The sequence below is a fragment of the Delphinapterus leucas genome, chromosome 10, assembly GCF_059928025.1.
Source record: "Delphinapterus leucas isolate spDelLeu-1000000601 "Yukka" chromosome 10, BTC_Dleu_Yukka2, whole genome shotgun sequence".
In the NCBI taxonomy this organism is placed as follows: Eukaryota; Metazoa; Chordata; class Mammalia; order Artiodactyla; family Monodontidae; genus Delphinapterus; species Delphinapterus leucas.
Genome location: NC_143138.1, coordinates 2,300,172 through 2,319,153, shown reverse-complemented (window position 1 = coordinate 2,319,153; position 18,982 = coordinate 2,300,172). Strand labels below are relative to the sequence as shown.

At 50.4% G+C, this 18,982-nt stretch overlaps 1 protein-coding gene across 14 annotated transcripts in view; it reads left to right on the top strand.

The window, feature by feature from the left end:
- The window catches only part of SLC22A23 (solute carrier family 22 member 23), a 143,976-nt gene that overhangs the window by 27,991 nt on the left and 97,003 nt on the right, over positions 1 to 18,982 (top strand). For 12 of the 14 annotated variants that reach the window (XR_016394502.1, XM_089918231.1, XM_089918230.1 and 9 more), the window contains exons 2-3: positions 7,140 to 7,243; positions 12,310 to 12,464. Coding sequence is in view for 13 of the 14 variants with exons in the window: in XM_089918231.1 (XP_089774357.1) it covers positions 7,140 to 7,243; positions 12,310 to 12,464 (259 nt within the window). In the remaining variant the exon portion in view is untranslated. The remainder of the gene's footprint in view (positions 1 to 7,139; positions 7,244 to 12,309; positions 12,465 to 18,982) is intronic. The other 2 variants (XM_089918228.1, XM_089918233.1) reach the window with 1 other exon arrangement.

Here is an 18,982-nt window from a genome sequence, read left to right as displayed (position 1 = left end):
TGTCATTTAAGGAAGCTCGAGAGAGTGCCAGCCCTAATTGGCAGTTATGTTGGCTGCTGTGAATCTCCTAAAATTGGAGGATGAACTTAGAGGCAAAAAGCAGAGAATAATTTGGGGTTTTCAGAATATGCAGTATTTCTTGAATTTTGATAGCATCTTTAGGAAAAAAAAATCCAAATACTACTAGATTAAAAAGAACAAAAACAGGGCTTCCCTGGTGGTGCAGTGGTTAAGAATCCGCCTGCCCATGCAGGGGACACGCGTTTGAGCCCTGGTCCGGGAAGATCCCACATGCCGCGGAGCAACTAAGCCCGTGCGCCACAACTACTGAGCCTGCGCTCTAGAGCCTGCGAGCCACAACTACTGAGCCCGCGTGCCACAACTACTGAGCCTGCGCTCTAGAGCCTGCGAGCCACAACTACTGAGCCCGCGTGCCACAACTACTGAGCCTGTGCTCTAGAGCCTGCGAGCCACAACTACTGAGCCCGTGTGCCACAACTACTGAGCCTGTGCTCCAGAGCCTGCGAGCCACAACTCCTGAAGCCCAGGCGCCTAGAGCCTGTGCTCTGTAACAAGAGAAGCCACCACAATGAAAAGCCCGTGCACCGCAACGAAGAGTAGCCCCCGCTCACCGCAACTAGAGAAAGCCCGCGCACAGCAACGAAGACCCAGTGCAGCCAAAAATAAATAAATAAAATAAATCCATTAAAAAAAAAAACCTGAATAACACAGACCTGCATAGGCTGCCTCGGTGCTGAGCAGCTGATTGTAGCCAATGCGCTTCGTGGGTCCAGCTTATGTGGCCGGCCTTCCAGGGTGTGTGTGTGTGTGTGTGTGTGTGTGTGTGTGTGTGTGTGTGTGTGTGTCGGGGGGCGGTGTTCTTGCCACTTCTCTTGTCTCCAGGTAAGAAACACAGAGCAGGGCAAATCCTCGGTGTATCAAACAGTGGCTCATGAGGGTCTGCTGAAATACCACTTTAGGGGGAAAGAAAGGTTGCAGAAGAATGCTGACCCTGCATTTCTCTAAATTCCTCCAGTTCAGTCAGGAATTTTGTTTTATTTAAGCTTTTGAAGTTTTAAGCAGTGTTATCCCCTTTGCAGTCTGAGCAGAAACTTTTCCGTTTATCTCTACTGACTCCTCAGGATTAGAACAAGACATGCGTAGTGACTGGTAAAACCCTCGTGGTTTCTAATGGAACAGCCTCAGATGGGCATCTCCAGCACAAAAGAGGAAACTTGGGGGAAATTTTTCACTTAGTTTCCTAAAAAATGTTTTCGGCTTTAGTCAATGAACATTAACATCATCAGTAATCTTCAGGCTCCGAAGATGTAGTTTGTTTCTAGTCATTTTGCAAACAAGCTTCCGCTAGGCCTGAGTGTTTGGATTGTGTTAAAATGCATATTCCTGAAAAGGTGAAAAGTTTTTTTTTTTTTTTGTCATTTGGTCTCACCCTGACTACTATCGCTTCCACCTACCACTGTGGGTGGGAGTTTATATTACTTTTACCTCTACTTTTTTTCTTTCATTATAAGGCTTATAGATTAACTGTAGGAAGTTTGGAAAAGTCAAGAAAAGTATAAAATCGAAAATAAAACTCAACTCTCCAGAGATAGTCACTTTAAATATTTTGGAATATCTTCTTCTAATTTCCCCTGTGGACCCAAATATCTCCTCTATTTATGGTTTTTTTATTCTGAGCCTTTCTCATACCGTTATGTCATGAGCATTTTTCTCAGTCATTTGCTTTCAAAAGCAAACATTTTCATGCTGTATAGCCTTGCTGATGTCAGGCAGGTTCCCATGTCTTACAAGTTATAAACACTGAGCATCGTTGCACCAGGACATCTGTGGGCATCAGTCATAGTCTCTTTGGGCAAAACTTCCAAGAAAGGAAATTGCTGGGATAAAGAGTGTTCACGATTTCAAGTCACGGGACGCATGTTACCAGACGGCCTTGCAGAAACGCAGTGCTTCGTTTACACGCCCAGCACGGATTTGGTCCTCTTGGGCTTCTCCTGCATTTTTGGGAAACTTAAAAAAAAATTTTTTTTGAAAATAAAATATTGAGTGTTGATTTTAATTAGTGGAATTGAGCATTTCCCAGGTGTTTTTTTAACCATTTGTTTCATATTTTGTTAATTTGCCGGGTGCTTTACCCATTTCTAGTAGGAGTATCAGTCTATATTGTTATGGAAATACTTACTAAGGATAGTAACCCTTCGGCTCTTTTAGGGGAGGAGAAAACCTTTTTCCTCTACCCTCCTAGGCTCTGTGGCTGGGGCCCTGGGAATTAGACTGAAGGCAGCTGAACAAGAGGGAACCAGGGTTCATTGCCAAGTGCAGCCGGGCACACAGGAGCGCTTGGTGACCAGTAACTCAAAGGGGTGGTCAGAACTTGGGCTCATATCTTAACAGAAGGACAGTCCGTTTGTACAGAAGTGAGGAGACAGAAGAAAAGGGGTTGAGGCTTTTAGGGGTGGCAAACTTGGGAAGGAAATATATGGGGGAACTAACAGAAGATGAGGGTTGTTTCAGTGAGGTTGTTTTTAATTTTTATCTTATATTGGAGTACAGTTGATTTACAATGTTGTGTTTCAGTTGTACAGCAAAGTGATTCAGTTATACATATTTTTCAAATTCTTTTCCCATTTAGGTTATTACAGAATATTGAGTTCCCTGTGCTATATAGTAGGTCCTTGCTGATGATCTGTTTTATATATAGTAGTGTGTACATGTTAATCCCAAACTCATAATTTGTCAGTGAGGCTGTTTGCAGACGCATCTGGGTGCCAACTTTGTCTTCACGGCCATAGGACTTCCCCGGGGAGGGGGTTTATGGCCTTCATTTCTCAGACGCCTCTGCTTTTAGGCAGATAGGGATGCTCTGAGAAGGCTTCTTTCTGAATCTGCTGATTCTCATTTGCTCCAGCTCAAAATCATCCTTAGGCCAAAGTGGCATGTTTTGGGGGTGACCCATTCTGATCCCCCTTCCAATATATTTTACAAATTTATCTCTTTATAATTTTGTTTATGTTTGTTTTTTTGCGGTACGCGGGCCTCTCACTGCTGTGGCCTCTCCCGTTGCGGAGCACAGGCTCTGGACGTGCAGGCTCAGCGGCCATGGCTCACGGGCCCAGCCGCTCCGCGGCATGTGGGATCCTCCCATACCGGGGCACGAACCCATGTCCCCTGCATCGGCAGGCGGACTCTCAACCACTGCGCCACCAGGGAAGCCCTTGTTTATGGTATTTTTGATGCAGGGAGGTTTTAAATAATAAGTAAAATGAATAATAATTAAGGAGTAACAGATAAACTGTTATAAAATCCATCATCTTTTCCTTAGGTAGTTTTTTTCCTCTTAGATTTTCTCCTTAGGGAGTCTCTCTCCACTTCAAAATTGGATAAGTAGTCTGTTTTCTTCAGTTTTCTTACGTTCTTGTTTTGCATTTGACTTTATCATAGTATCTTCATTATTGCTGAAAATAAGATTATCTTCCTCATCTCCCATTTATTTTCCATCTTCTTTAGAAACTTCATTAGTTTCCTTGATGAATATTTCTCCCCTCTGGCAAGTCAAGCAATTAGATGATTCCCTTGAAAATAGTATAAATTTTATTTCTTTTAGCTTATCTTTAAAATATATAGGTAGGAAAACAGTCTACCAGATTCTCTGTAACCACTGCCTTTTTTTTTTGAAAAACAGAACGTGTGCAGCTAAGATTGAGATCACATTCTAGGGTCAGTTCCCTCACCGTGGAGCATCACGTGGCATCACAGTGGACCATCCCCGGTCCTGGAACGACGGCAAGGGAAGCAGGCGTCAGACTATGAAATGGGGCCGTGACGTCTCCGCTTTTGCGATCTTGTTAAACCTGCTGACAGAGTGCTTGACTAGAGGGCTGTTCTCATCGTTGTGAAGGGAATGGATTTGAGGGATTAATGCATGGAGACCCCTGTGTTAGTTCAGTGGGGAGGCCCCCTGTCCTCTTGCCCTGCACACTCCTTCCCAGGGAGATCTGGTCATAAAATCAGTGCTTGCTGAATTGCAGAAGCAGCTGAGAGCTGAGCCTCCTGAAGGGTGCCTGGAGCAGCTCCCTAGAATGGCCTGTCCAGGGACTGGGTCACAGCTAGGAGGCGGGGGATTCAGGAGGTCACTGTCCAACCCAGGCTCTGGGATCACACCTCGGCCACCTGCAGACCAAGTCCTGCCTGATGTGACCACCAAATGGATGTCCCACCTATTCCTGGCTTAACGCTCTTCCTAATTCAAGTCACCCTGGAAACTAGATCTCGGCTGTGCGCTGGAAGTTAAGTGCAGACGACGGGCAGAACCTCAGTTACATGTGAGCGCTCAGCAGTAAGGGAGCCTGGAAGTGGTGTTTTCCAGCCCACACTGCAGGAACCCGCACCAAAAGGGTGACGAGCGAGCCTCATCACGCGTCCCCATAAAGCAGGTTGTCCATAACAGAGGTGGAGTGGGGGGTGGGCGCCAGGTACGCTAGGAAGGAGCGCCCTCTGGCATCGGTGATTGATGGGTGTGAGAAGAGGGAGGTGACAGGTGATGATGTCAGAGACAGAACCTGTGAGAACCTGTGCCACTGAGTCCTGGCTGTGCACAAGTTAGGTTTCTTAACGTCCCTTAGCCTTTGCTTAGTGAAATGACCGATTGCCGTGTCTTATCGATAGTGGGACAGATTTCGAAAGCGAGGTGATCTCAGAGCTTCCTCATACTTCTGAAATTCTTCTGGAGGTTGTAGGACATCTGAGCATATTTTATTTTCATCAGAAGTGGGGCGATCGGACAAGGGATGCTGTCCCCGTGGATTCCCAGTCCTACCTCACCTTGTTTATGGAGTGGACCTCAAGGGGCCTCCAGGCTTTAGGGGTGTCCAGCAGACCCCAAGCAGGAGGGACTTTATCTTGGGGAGCCCGCTGGAGTCTGGAGTAGTTTTCTTGTTGACTCAGAGATGCTGTCTGCTCCGGTGCCTGATTGAGGGGTTAAGGTGGCCGCCTTGTCCTGGGTCCTCCCCCCACCCCGCCCCCCAGGCTGAGGACAGCGGGGCCAGCGACACTGCTAACCAGGCTGCCTTTCCCTCCTGGCCGTGGGAGCGGTTCTGTCTCCCTCAGCTGTTTCAGTTTTCCACTCCCGCCTTGTTGATTGATAGCGATTGCACTGAACATCTGACTAGGTAGCAACTGAATTGGGTCATGGCTGCCCAAGGCCAGGGCAAGTTATTGTTCAGGGGCCTGAACCCGCAGCAGTGTTGGCAATCCGCTCCCTGCCAGATGCTTTTATGAAAATCTCTTTTGTCTCCTGGGCGTCTAATACAAGCAGAATGTGCTCCTTGGCATCACTTAACCTCAAATAAGCTCATCAGTGAGCAGTCTGGGTGGAGACGGGAGTGACTGATTCTTGGCCACAGAGCCAGCAGCTGGTCCCCCTTCCTCCCCTCCCCCTTCCCCCTGGCAGCAACCTGGGGCCGGGTGTGTCCTTCTCCTGCCAAGCAGGTGCCAGGCTGAGGTGCAGGAAGGTGTGATGTGGTTGGGATTGTAACCATTACAGGTGTTGCAGGCATCTCCCCGCCCGGAGGAGCCAGATGGGCTCGTAGACGTAGCTCTTAGCCTTGGAAATCAATTACTTTGTGGGCAGAGTCCTGTGCTAGGCAGAGTGGAGAGAAAACAAGTCAGAAACAGCCTCAGAATGTAATAAACCAGGCTGGGGAGACAGAATATACACACACTGGTACTTCCGTGAGTGTTGGTTTTCCAGGCTGGCCTCCACAAGCCCCCTTAGCTCACGCTCTAGTTTCTGACCCGGCATTTGCTGCACGAAGCACTGAGCAGCCCTGCTGTGCATGTTTCACGCGGCCTTTGGCCTCACCCTGCTCTTGGGGGTTGACTGTTCGAGCCCTGGCCCAGGCCTGGGAAGCGCATTCACTGTGTTCAAAACAGCAGGGAAATGACAGGCCAGGGCGGCATCGTTGTCACCTGGGCGGCTTGTCAGACTGCTTGCTGTGCTTCCTCCGGAGCTTCCCGTTCGGGGTCTGGCCTGGGCCCGGGAATGTGCATTTCTGACGCCTTCCCAGGTGATGCTCATGCTGCCGGTCCCTGGGCAGACATAGGGGATGTCATCCCTGTAAAGAACACCTGTATCTGAATTGTTAATGATGAGATTACGTGCAGCTAGCAGTGCCGGCCCTGGATGTGTCCCAGGGAGTCCAGGGAATGACGTGTCGGGCGGCTGCCTTCCTGCTCTGTCCAGGCTGGCTGGCCCCTCCCTCCGCAGTGGCTGGTGCAGAAGCTCGGCTTGTCCCAAAGCCCGTTGAAGCCGAGACCCCATTTGTTTGCCCCTCGGGCCCAGACGTCAGTTGCTTGTGGATTGAGGGCCGTGTTTCCACTTGGACACGCGTCACTTCGAGGGAACAGACGTGCATTTCTCTCTCACTTCTGCAAAAGGAGGAAGGAAAAATTGGAGGGTTAATTTTATTTGTTTTTCTAAATAATAAAGCTTAATTGTAAAGATAGTCTAAATGTTGTATTCACCAATTGATTGGCTTTCTCTCCACGTGGAGAGAAAGTGGCTTTAGGATGTAATATGGGAAAACACAAGGGACATTGATGAGGAAGAAAAGTAAGAATGCTTAGTTAAAATTGATATTTCAGTATTCACTACTAACCCTCTTTATTTTTAAGGCGACTTATAAAGTTTGGGGAGCTTTTTGGGATGGAAACACAGAGGTTGCTTTCAGTTTCCTCGTGTTACTGTGATACCCCATGCAAAAAGCTGGCAGGGGCTTTCCACCTGCAGGGCCGTGTGACAGCTGTGCCAGTGATGGGGGACTCCCGGCCTGTGCTGGCAGGATGGAGGAAAGACGCATCCGCAGATGTCATGGGGGTGTGAGACGCTGCAGACTTTTATCCTCTGTCCCGGGCTAAAACATTACACCGCCTTCTGTGGGCAGATTTGTATTTCTCATTGTTGGATTTTCAAAAACATTGAAGAGACTCTTAGCGGTATGTGTGACACAGCCTGTAAAGGGTGTCATGACCCTGAGTGCAGTTATGTGTTGCCCTTATGATTGACAAGTGGCCTCTGTGTGTGTTTCTCTCTGATCTGTTTTCTATTTGCCCCTCTCTAGTGGGATCTTGTGTGTGATAATGCCTGGAAGGTCCATGTCGCTAAGTTCTCCTTACTGGTTGGATTAATCTTTGGCTACCTGATAACTGGATGCATTGCTGACTGGTAAGTACCCACATGCCCGCCGCACAAACCTGGGAGCCGCAGCGAGCCTCTGCTGCCTAACGGGGCACGGTCTGTGTGAGCTCACCCGTGACCGAGGCTCTCCTCTGCCCTGGTGCTGGTGCCAGAGCAGAAGCCTGTAGCTGCCACCTGCAGAATTCAGAATGAAGGGAATTGGCCGGTGCACAGAGCAGACCCTTTTGAAGTGAGAATCTAAATTCATTGCAATTCCCCGGCTGCTAGAATCTAGCAAAACCAGCTCGCAGCCTGCAAGCCCATGTCCTCCTGACCATCAGAGTGCAGTTAGGAAGAGCCTGGGGACGTGGCTTCGGGGCTTTATGGGCTGGGCCCTGAGCGGGTGGATATACAAGAGGTGTCAAAAGATGGGGAGAGGACACGGCGGACCCTCTTCACCCCTGAGAACTGGACGGTGGGGCTGTGCCCATGAGCTCCCTGAATGCCACACAGATCTTAGAGAGGGACAGTCCTTGTAGTTGGCTTGGCCAGCAGATGCCTGTGTGGGTCCACAGGGAGCTAGACCTTGAAAAGTGGACAGCATGTGGGTAATGGCTGGGCAGTGCAGGCAGAGGGGCGGTGACCAGAGGCGAGAATGAATACGCTTTACTTGGGTGGGTTAGGGGCCAGGTGTGTGGTTCAGGGTGAAGTGACAGGTTGTTCGGAGGGCGATGGGGGTAGTCATGGTAATAATAACAGCGACAGTGGTAGCACCCCTCGCTTACTGGCTGCCTGCCGTGGCCGGGCACCGTGCTGAGTGTCTCCGTGGATTAGAATATCCCGTCCTCACAGCACCCCGTTAGGAAGGCACTCTCATTACCCCTGTCTCATGGTGGAGAAATGGAAGCACGGACGTTTAAGTAAAATCCCCAGGTTCACTCAGCTTTTAGGTCGGAGAGCCAGGATTTGAGACTAAGCTGGTGGTGGCCCCAGAGCCTGGCTCCACGGGTGTAGACAGCTGGCCGGTGGTACTCCAGAGAGCGCCTGCGGGGACAGAGCGGCGGGGGAGCCCAGGGAGGCCCCTTTCAGGTTCTAGAACTTTCTTCCCCAAGGCTAGCGCCTATTTTGGGAGTTCCTTGCATTAATGTGAAGTGTGATTTCCTGAGTGTTCAGAATTTGCTTAATCATCGTTTGGAAGTGTTTCTTAAGGACATACTCCCTGGAGACGGCAACAGAGACGCTGTCAGTGATCTCTGGAAACCCACAGCCCGCCCTCGCATGGGGTTTGGTGGTGGCTTTTCTTGGGGAGTGGAGGCGGGGAAAGGGCGAGGGTTTGGGGTTTTGTTTTTTTTTTTTTAAACCAAATCCTTGAGCTTAAACGTCTTCAGAGTGAGCTATACTGACCTAAAAGATACTCTAATCCCAATGTTTTAACCACAAAGACTTTTGTTTCCTAGAAACCTGCATTGAAATAGGTGGGGAAGGCTATAGTAATATAACCACGTCACTTCTTTCTAAAAGCACAGACTTGACGGAGGTTTTAGTGTCCCGACTCCTGAGAGATTTAATAGGGGAAGTAAATATGGACCTCGACCAACAGATCTGTGATGGTTTAAATTGTTTAGACGGGGTTTTGTGGTTTCTTCCTTCTTGCCCATCCACGCCGTTTGGCCTCCCTGACCGCACACCAGGCCTGGGGACAGAAGACAGGAGAGTCTGGGGTCTCCCTTGGCGAGCAGCCAGAGTCTGGTGCCGTGGCCGCTTCGCCAGGGTCGCCGTGGGTGGGCAAGGGGCACCGGGGAGTCAGGGCGGGCAGCTTGTGCTGGGGCTTTCTGCACGTGTTGAGTGGGCCTCAGTTCCAGTTTGAAAGTTTGGTGTTTTCCACCCTTGCCTTATTTATTTTTGGCATTTTACTCCCTGCTAGAGCCTTGCTTCAAAGGAGATAAACACATGTAGAGGGAAGCCCAGATTTCACAGCCCTTGGCACCGTTTCACGGCTGTGTAGGGAAGTTGATCAAGTCCTAGGTTAAGCTAAGACCGCAGTCAGCGTCTAAGAAAACTTTAAAAAGTGACTGTTTTCCACACACGTTCTCTCTGGGACCGGACAGTATGTACGGTCGCGCGTTAGTTCACATGGAAGAGGGGGACCGGCCCGGTCAGTGGCTCTCGCCCAATGACCTCGTTCCCCCCCCTCCCTCGGTCTTTGGCTGGACATCCTGCATGTCTCGTCCAGCCGGCCCCGGGAGGCTGCCTTTATGGGCTGCACCGCAGGCCCCCTTGTCCTCTGGCTCCCAGCTGAGCCTGGCCAGCGGGGCAGAGGCCGGGGAGCACAGGCTGGAGATGTGAGGGAGGGGACAGCAAGGTAGCGGCATTTCCCTCCCCTGCTTGGTCTCTGTAGAGTTGCCATCGTTCGGGGCCCCCCTGCCTGCGCCCCGTCTCTGAGCTCCGGACTGTCCTTGCTCCCCACTCCCTGCTGTCGGCAGCCCCAGCCTTCTCTCCCAGCTTGCCCCCCGCTTTGTAAATAATCCCTCCGTTAAAATCTCCTCCGAGTCCTCCATTTGAGCGGGACATCTGTGTCCTGTTGAGACCCTGTCTTATTTCTCTGGGGCCGCTGTCACGGATACCAGGCACTTGGTGGCTTGGCTGAGCTGACTCGCGGTCCTGTAGTTCGCGCCAGGCTGAACCCAGGGTGCCCGCAGGGCTGCAGGACCCCCTGGAGGTGCTAGGAGAGAATTCACTGCCTTGCTTTCTCCACCTTCTCGCGTTCCTTGGCTCCTAGCCCACTTCTAGTTTCCGAGCCCGAGATGGCTGGTCAGGTCCTTCTCACAAGGTCATCTCTCTGGTTCCCTGCAGCCAGGACAGGCTCTATGGGTCCTTAGATTGGACCCACCTGGACAGTCACCTCACCTCAGGCCCTTCACCTTCGTCACGTCTATACAGCCCCTTTTGCCTTGAGAGGTGACACAGTCACAGGGTCTGAGGATTAGGACCGGGGCCCCCCCGAGGCCGTTATTCTGCGCATCACAGATTTGGGGGTGCGATTTTACCAGTTAGCTGGTGGGGGAGGGCCCCAGCTCTGGGGCAGCCGGTGCGCACGTGAACTCCAGTGCTTTCTAAATCACTTGCACGTGTCTATACCCGACGGCCCTTCCTGAAGAAAGCACAAGGCTCGTTTGACGGAGCCTCGTCTTCCTCAAGATTCCATCCTTCCTCAGGGAGCCTGGATTCGGGGCCGCGGGGCTCTGACCCTGAGGACCATGTTGGCCCCACAGTTCCTAATACTGATTTTCACTTAATGATTTTAACAAGCATTTGGGAGGGAAAGATTTAGAATCATTTCTACAAGTTAAAAAAAAAAAGCCAGGATCTTTCCTAAGGTGTCAGGACAGGGCAGACCATGTCTGGTGGGCGACAGGGACGCAGGACGCGGGAAGGGGACCCACGAGCTGCTGGGTGCCCTGTCCGTCGTCCCTGTTAACGGTCCCAGCACACTGCGATGCAGGACGGTTATCCCCGTGTTACAGAGAAGGGAAGTCGAGGCAAACAAAACTGGGTAAGTTAGACTTTGTTTTCCTTCATTTTAGGAGACCAACTAAGCCATGCTTAAATTTATTTCTGTAAACGGGTTGGGTTTGGACCAAACTACCTATAGAGCCTTTGCTGATGAGGGCTTAGTGACCCCAGCACAAGTCAAGGGAGGTAATGGCTAAAAGCTCGATAAGAAGGTTGACTTACGTTGCATTGAGCTCACAGCCTTGCCCTCCTTTCTCTAAACCAAAGCGACTGGCGGGGCTGCTCAGAAGCCTAAGGAATTCTGAATGAAATGGTGTCCTGTAGTTCCCGCCCCCAGAGTTTCTAGAAATTACATCCATCTCCTGCACAGGGCAAGACCATGCACTACTGAGTATTGCTTTTTTAAAAAGCAGCTTTATTGAGAGATAATTTACATACCGTAAAGCTCCCCCATTTTAAGTACCCAATTCAGTGAGTTTTAGTATATTTACAGGGTTATGCAGTCACACCACATGCCGAGTCTACAACATTGCCATCTCCTGCCCATTTGTAGCCACCGCCATTCTCACCCCAGCCCTAGACAACCACGAATCTACTCTCCATTTCTCTCCATTTGCCCTTTCTGGGCACTTTGCTCTTAGGTAGGCGCCTTGTCCTAAGTCTAGGTGTTTGGGGTACCAGGCGTGGACTTCGTTCCCTTGGCAAATGGAGTCCAGTTTCTCTGTGAGCCTTCCTTCCAGTTCACTCTGGCTGTGTCACATTCATCTGTGAGGTGGAGGGTTCTGCTTTACTTGGGACACATGGCAGGTTAGCTTGGGAGGGATGGAGAACGAGGGCCTCCCCATCCCAGTGGGCCACCGCTACCCAGCCCCCCCACCCCGGGCCACGCCTAGAAGCACATCGCCCCCTAGTGGTCACCGAGCTCTCACCGGCTGGCGCTGTGGCCCACCAGCCCAGGGTGCGCACTGCCGTTTCCCGAGGTGCAGAGGTTGGGCCCCTGGGGGCTTCACTTTCAGCTCCACACCCGTTGTGTACAGGTCAGGCTACCTTAGTTTAGCCTGTGGTCCCTTAAATTTCCTTCTCATCGTACAGTTGAAACCAGTCGGCAGCCGGCTGGGCCCTGGGCTCCACAGGCCACGGGTGAGGTCGGGCCAGACTAGTTAACAGCCCAGGGAAACGGCTTGAAGCCGCTTGCCTGGGGTCTGTGTTTGACCCTGGAGCCAGTTCCGAAGGTCAGCAGCTTCTCAAGACATTGAATGTTGGGCTTGTCAAGGTTGGTGTTTGGGGAAGGTATTGATTGTGTTGAATTATCCCCCGTGTACTCGGGAACAGACTCGCCAACAGGACTTGGTTCCTGTCCCTCTGGTCTGTTGTGCGGTACTGTTGACCTGTGTTCCCTGATCTACAAGTCGAGCGGGTGCGTGCATATCCCCCGGGGGCCTTCTACCCCTGGGCCTCCCCAGGTGGGTCCAGGAGGGATACAGACTCAGTACGGTGCTCATCCGGCACCCAGCGAGCACGGCGGTCCCAGGGGTGCCGTGGCGTCCGGCCGGCGGCCCCACCCGGCGGTGGCGGCTAACCGTGTCCCTGTCCGCGTGCAGGTCCGGCCGGCGGCCCGTGCTGCTCTTCTCCGTCATCTTCATCCTCGTCTTTGGACTGACCGTGGCGCTGTCTGTGAACGTGACCATGTTCAGCACGCTCAGGTTCTTTGAAGGATTCTGCCTGGCTGGAGTGATTCTCACCCTGTACGCGCTACGTAAGTAGGAGCCTTCACGGCGGGTCTTGAAGAAACGAGGGGACGTGTGGCCGCTGCGTGCAGGGTTCGGGAAGGGTGTCTGCGCGCTGCGATTCGGGTAGGCGGGGGGCGGGCTGTGGAGGCAGCAGCTTCTGGAGGTGCGGACCACAGGCCTCATCTGCTGTGAAAGCACTCGTTCCCACGTTGTGTCTCTAACCCTCCCTTCAGCCCGAGCTCAGGCTCAGGGCCCGTCGGAGGGCGTGGGGGCCTGCATCGTGGCCCGGAGAAGTGGGGATCGGCCCGCAGTGGGCGTGGACGGGCTTCTGCTTTCCCCCGGGATGTTCTGTGCTCACGTTCCGTGCACTGCCTATCCTGGACGTATCCGGGCGTCCCTGCACTCGGTTCCGGAAGAGCATAGCAAGTGCCTGCTCCAGTGTGTTCCGATGGACTCCTCAAGAGTTTTTCTTGTCTTGTTTTCTTTAAGACTGTGCCAGGTCCAGGCTTCCCACCTCCCCACGTGGCTTAAGTGGTCTGGGCTTGAACCCTAAGCACTGGTGCTGGGAGCGCAAACGGCAGTCTCTTTAGGGTGAAGAAAATTTCCATCGTGTCTGTGACCCTTTTAACTCTCCTGTCAAGGATGGTTGTCTCCTTTCTTTGTAGTTGGTGGTTTCTAGCACAGGGCCACAACCCCACAAGAAGAAGGAAGGTTTTAGGCATTTACTTATTTTCTAGTTTTATACTTTTTAATCACAGTGTGGAAAGAACTGTTAGGACTAATGTGAGATGACTTATGACATGTTTTCTTTTTCTTTCCCTTTGACAACATAGGCAGGATAGACTAGGTAGCAGTTTCCAGTGGGGTCAATAAGGATAGCTCTGATTATCTTAAAGTACGGCTCTCTTAGTTTAGTCTATGATCCCTTTAAATAACACTTTTAGATGGCCTGGATTTTGTTCCCTTATTGTAGAGAACAGAACTATAGTCGATTATAACGTAGCTTTATAACCACAGAGAATAAAAGGGCTACAGAGGTGTTCTCCTAAAGTCACTGTTGACAGTTTTGTTATCTCCTTCCGACACCGAATTGAATTGTGGTTTCTTAGAAATCACCATTTCCAGGTTATTTGCATTTATTTTGGAACCCTTGCTCTTGGGGGTTCTTAAGGAATGTACGTGTTCCAGGGCAGTGGGTCGAGGTGATGGCTATTCGGAGGGTTTGTTTCTTTGAACAAACATCATGGGCGTGGGGGTGGGGGGGGGTTGGGCTCGAACGCTTCCATTCAAGGTGCCTGGGCCGTTCTCCATCCCTGCCCACCCGTCCGTCTGTGCAGAGGAGCGGCTCTCGCGCTCATTCTGGAGGAGGCTGCGGGCCCTGCTCTCACGCCCTCTGGTCCCATGTTTGTTCAGGCGCGTGGGCGTCTGCTCTCCAGGCCGCCATCCCCGCGGGGCTCTGGTTCCCACAGGAGGACATCCGCCCTTTGCTTCCTCGAGGACGCTGTTCCTGGGGACGGCTCTACACACTGGCAGAATGGAACAGCCACGCTTCAGGAACTTAGCAGAGAAATAACCTCCATCTCACCACCCCGGTACTTAACCACATTCAGTGGAGAGAATGTTCACGGAAAAGAGCCTTAAAGCAAAGCTGACATGTCGGTTTTATCTTGCATGCCAACTGCTGACAGAGACCTCAGAGGACCTGGGAGGACCCTTGGGGCCCAGCGGGAGAGGAGCCTGACCTGTTAGCCGTGCCGGCCTGTGATAAGGAAGGAGGGCAGGGGGTGGCCGGCACTGGCCGTCTCAGCAGACTCCCCTGAACTCAGCCTGACCTGGAGAAAATTTCCCTCAAATGGCATCATTTCAGCCTCACGTAGAATCGCCATTGTCCCTGTGAAATCTGTTGCTGTATGTACTGTGAAAAATGAAGCTAAGGCTGTTTTTTCATGAGATTACACAGTGAGCTCTTTATAGTAGAAAGTTCTCTTACATACTTCAGAACCATACGAAGAGCATGCTTATCCCAGGAGACGGCTTTGCTGTTATCTTACCGGCACAGATCGTGTAACCCAGGCATCTGCAAACTTTTTCCTGTAAAGGGACAGGTAGTAAATATTTTATTCTGTTGCAGCTACTCAGATCTGCCATCGTATCCTGAGAGCAGCCATAAATAATATGTAAATGATTAGGTGTGGCCGTGTTCCAGTAGGACTTTGTTTACAGAGGCAGATGGTGGCCAGATTTGACCAGTGGGCCGTCATATTTTAGCCACTGATACGTGATGCTCTCTCTTTCCAGTGACGCTGGGAAGCTTGGAAAGCTTAGAATCTGATCTAGCATGTGTGTGGGCTTGACAAGCTGAGCTTTAAATGCTGGCCCCTCTCCTAGTTTTATTTGAAATTTTCTGCTTTCGTTTCTCCTTTGTCCCATTTTCCTATCTCCATAATTTAAGTATTATTTTATTATATGGATTTCTGCGCACAGTCTTAGGTTTTCTCGGAAATGAAGCAAGACGTAAATAAATAGCTATGTTTTCTTAGATTGGGATTATGAGTCAAACGTCATGACAGATACCGTTGCAATGAAAATTTCCAGATATCCACCAGTGGCCCGTTGTCCGAGTTAATACTATATCTGATACAGCAAAATTAAAATAAAGTAAAACGATATAAATGATTACTTGGAGTTCATTGAGATAATATTTCAACAGCATGAATCAGGAAAGCTAAGTTTGGGAAGGGAGACTCAAAAAAGGAAATAAAGTTGTAACGGGCAGACAGCGTTGGGGTGGGTGTGCTGCGTGCCGGGCTGGGGTAGCCCCTCTCTCTGGCAGTCTTGGGAGAAGACGGGCTGGTGACGAGAATTTAAGAGACCAGCTCTCAGCCTGTAGGGCAGGTGACTCTGAATGTCCTAATCAGTGTGCTTGCTGGCGTTTCGTACACGAGTAGTACATGTGCTTAGTGAATGCTTGGGAATTCGTTTTGCTTAAAGGAAATTCTTCATAACCCTGGTCACAGAGTCGAAGTATTTCTTGACTCTAGAGAAGAGTTTTTACATTAGGGAAGTTGATTATTTGGAAGATACATTTTTTACGGTCCTGACGTTTTCTCCCCCTTCAGCTGGCAGGTTTTTAGCTTACTTAATGCGTCTGCTGGAAAGGTCTGCATTTTCTCAGAAGAGACGTGGATATCGTTCTTTTTTCAGCCTTGCAGGTTCTTGGCATCGTAAGAAGGGAGAGTCATGATTTTTGCCGATTTCGTTTCTTGCGGAGCTTGCCACGAAGGTGGACTCTTCATTTTGAGAAATGCTGCTGACGTGTGAAAGTTTTTGTGCTGTTACGTGCAAGGCTGCTTAAGGTTTTTCCTGTTTTGGAATTTGTCTAAGGTGCATTCCAGTTAAAGACTCTCTCCTTGAAACTTTAGTTTCCTTCGGCTCACCAAAGGGAGATGTGGTTGTGTAATTAGGACTAGGACATAAACTAGAGACTGTTGGCATCTTCCCAGGAGTCTGTACCTGTAAGCATGTTGGCAGGAACCAGAGACAGCGAGCTATGCTGAATGGTTAGTGGCAGCTACAGACGAGCTTCCTGCCGCCTCTGAGGCCTCACAAGACACTGAAATAATTAAACACGCTTGGGCCACCCTGGTGGCTTCATTGTAGCCCTTGAGCTCTGGACCCGAAAAAAAAAAAAAAAAAAGGTAGAAAGTCTTGACTTAGCTGGGCCAGCAGCAGGGAACCACAGACAAAGAAAAGAAGCGAGCGTCACATTTCCTTATTTGTTTATGAAAAAGTCTTGTCAGAGACTAAAGAAATAGACGCTTTTCAATACGGGCAGATGTGATTTGTTGTGATGTGAATTCTTTTTCCAACAAGGATTCGTAACCTCACAGACAGGGTGATGCAGCTTTTGTAAAGATGTGTCCTTGTTTAAAAGAAGCCCCAAGATGGGCTTCCCTGGTGGCGCAGTGGTTGAGAGTCCGCCTGCCGATGCAGGGGACGCGGCTTCGTGCCCCGGTCCGGGAGGATCCCACATGCCGCGGAGCGGCTGGGCCCGTGAGCCATGGCCGCTGGGCCTGTGCGTCCGGAGCCTGTGCTCCGCGGCGGGACAGGCCACAGCAGTGAGAGGCCCGCGTACCGGAAAAAAAAAAAAAAAAAAAAGAAGCCCCGAGAGGTTATAGCTTTTTGAGTTGACTTGATATCAGATGTAATAACTCCTGGGGGAGAGGAATGTTTTTAGCATACTTTTTTGAGTTTCTCTCCTCATTTGATCTCTGTCTTCCCCTCCCCACTTTTAGCAACCTCCCCCGACCCTGAGCGCAAGTAATGAGCCCTGCTCTTTGCCAGCAGAGACCATACCATACTGACGGTGGGTGAATGAACGTTACTTTTTTGTTTTTGTTTTTCGGCCTAGCAACAGGCCAAAAAACAAAACAATTGTTTTGTTTTGTTTGAACAATTTCCTTGAAAAATTAAAAGCTTCATGTTCTCATTATAATAACCCTCCTCAAACCCATACAGCATACATAATTGGGCGAATTTTACACATAAGGAGTGACCAGAAATTTCACAGGTGACTAAGTTACTGATTACTTTGCAAAATGAGGAGCCACATCTTAACTGGTAAATAATCTCTGAAGAACCTTGAGTTTGCTCTGCGTGGGGTGATGTTCTGCTTCTCACTAGCTCGTGAGATAGATGATGGATCTGGACTCAGGCTGAGTAATTTCCGTCGTGCTGGGTGACTTTCTTCCTCGCGATTGCCTGTATTTCTATAATTTGATGTTCTTCTGAACTAATATTCCTTGGGGCGTATTTCAGTCGACAGGGTTTTTGAGCATCAGAGCTGTGCTGTACGTTAAGAAGACAGTCCACTGAACCGTGGCACCAGGGACTGAGTCATTGAGCTGTGTGGTCAAGTATAAGTGACCCCAGCTGGCTGACGAGCAAATATTGGCACTGCGTTTGGGTGAGGGGACAGTTTCAGTGTAAGTGACCCCAGCTGGCTGATAGCAAATATTGCCACTGTGTTGGGGTGAAGGGACAGTTTCCGTATACGTGACCCCAGCTGGCTGGTGAGCAAATATTTGCACTGCTTTGGGGTGAAGGGACAGTTTCAGTATAAGTGACCCCAGCTGGCTGATGAGCAAATATTGGCACTGCGTTGCGGTGAAGGGACAGTTTCTTGTGAACGTGTGCTTGGCCATCGTCATCGGTCACCTCTTTCTTCCCCCACCTGGCCCATCTTCAGATGCCTGGGCCTTCCCTGCGGCCACCCTGGGAGCCACAGCCCCGTTCTGGTGGGACCAGCTCTACCTACAGGGCTTTGTCCACCAAGGAAGTGAGTCAGAGTTTACCCAAAGCCTTTGGCAAACATTTATTTTTAAACTTCAGAAGAGTTTTGGTTTGATCCGCGTTCAAAACCGCATGGTTGGGAAATCAGAACGGACTTAGGTTTCCCCATCTGTCTTTTTCTTCATGGGAAACACTAACCCACAGACAGACTGTGACAGGGAAGGGAGCAGACGTATAAGAGAAAGGTAACAAGGCCTTTGTCCCCTCACCTGCCTTCCCCGTCACACCTCGCAGGAACCCCAGCACTCTCAGGATGCCGTGAGAGGGCAGGGGTTCCCGGCAGCTTAGGCCCATCCTCCCGAGGGGTTGAGGTGGCAGCAGCTGGGGCCCTGCGGCTGGTCTGAGACTGGAGAGGCGGGTTGTCCAGAAGGGAACCAGGAAACGCCGCCGAGGACTAGTATTTCTAAAAGCAGTGCCAGTTCTTCAAATAAAAACGATGAAACCTCTCTCCCCCTTCTAACGTATTAGCCGCAACTTGGATTTATATGGAGACTTTTCTCTGAAGAAAGAGCAAATGTCTGTGTGGCTCTAGGGCATGTGAAGATATATTGTGTCACCTGCACGTCAAAGGTGGAAATATGAGGGCAGAGGAAGGGTACGCGGCTCGTGGCATCACTGAGGCCCGGACGCCCAGTGTTCTGCTGGAAGTTGGGACAGAGGTGCGTGTAAGTGGGCGTCAAGTGCATATTCCTTTGGGTGTTTTGAATTTGGTGAAGAGAGTCCTGTCTCAAAATCAGTGGAAAAAGTAGAAAATATTTAGATATCTGGCGTTCTAAGATTAGAGTATTTGGATGCCTTTTCCCTTGCAGTGGAGGATGTTATTAAAGCTGTGTCTATCCCTGAGGCCTGGGTGTTTCCCAGACTGGGATTCTGGTGGTGCGTGAGGGCTTCGTTTGAAACCAGCTGCTCACACACTAAAAGGGAAGGGGAGAGATGTGGAAATCAGGAGATCCAGGTGTAGTGTGAGCTCCACGGTGGACCGACCCTGTGCCAACAGGCTGCTTTATCTCTAAGCTTCTGTCTGCCTCTCTCTCAAGTCAGGGCACGGGTTTCAAAGTGTGTGCCGTGGAACCATTTGTGGAGAAAATGGGTAGAAAACAAAAAGAAATGGATTCTAGGTGTTAACATTGACCACCGCTGTCAAGATAAGACAACGACAAAACCAAGTGGAAACCACCACTGCCCCCGTGCT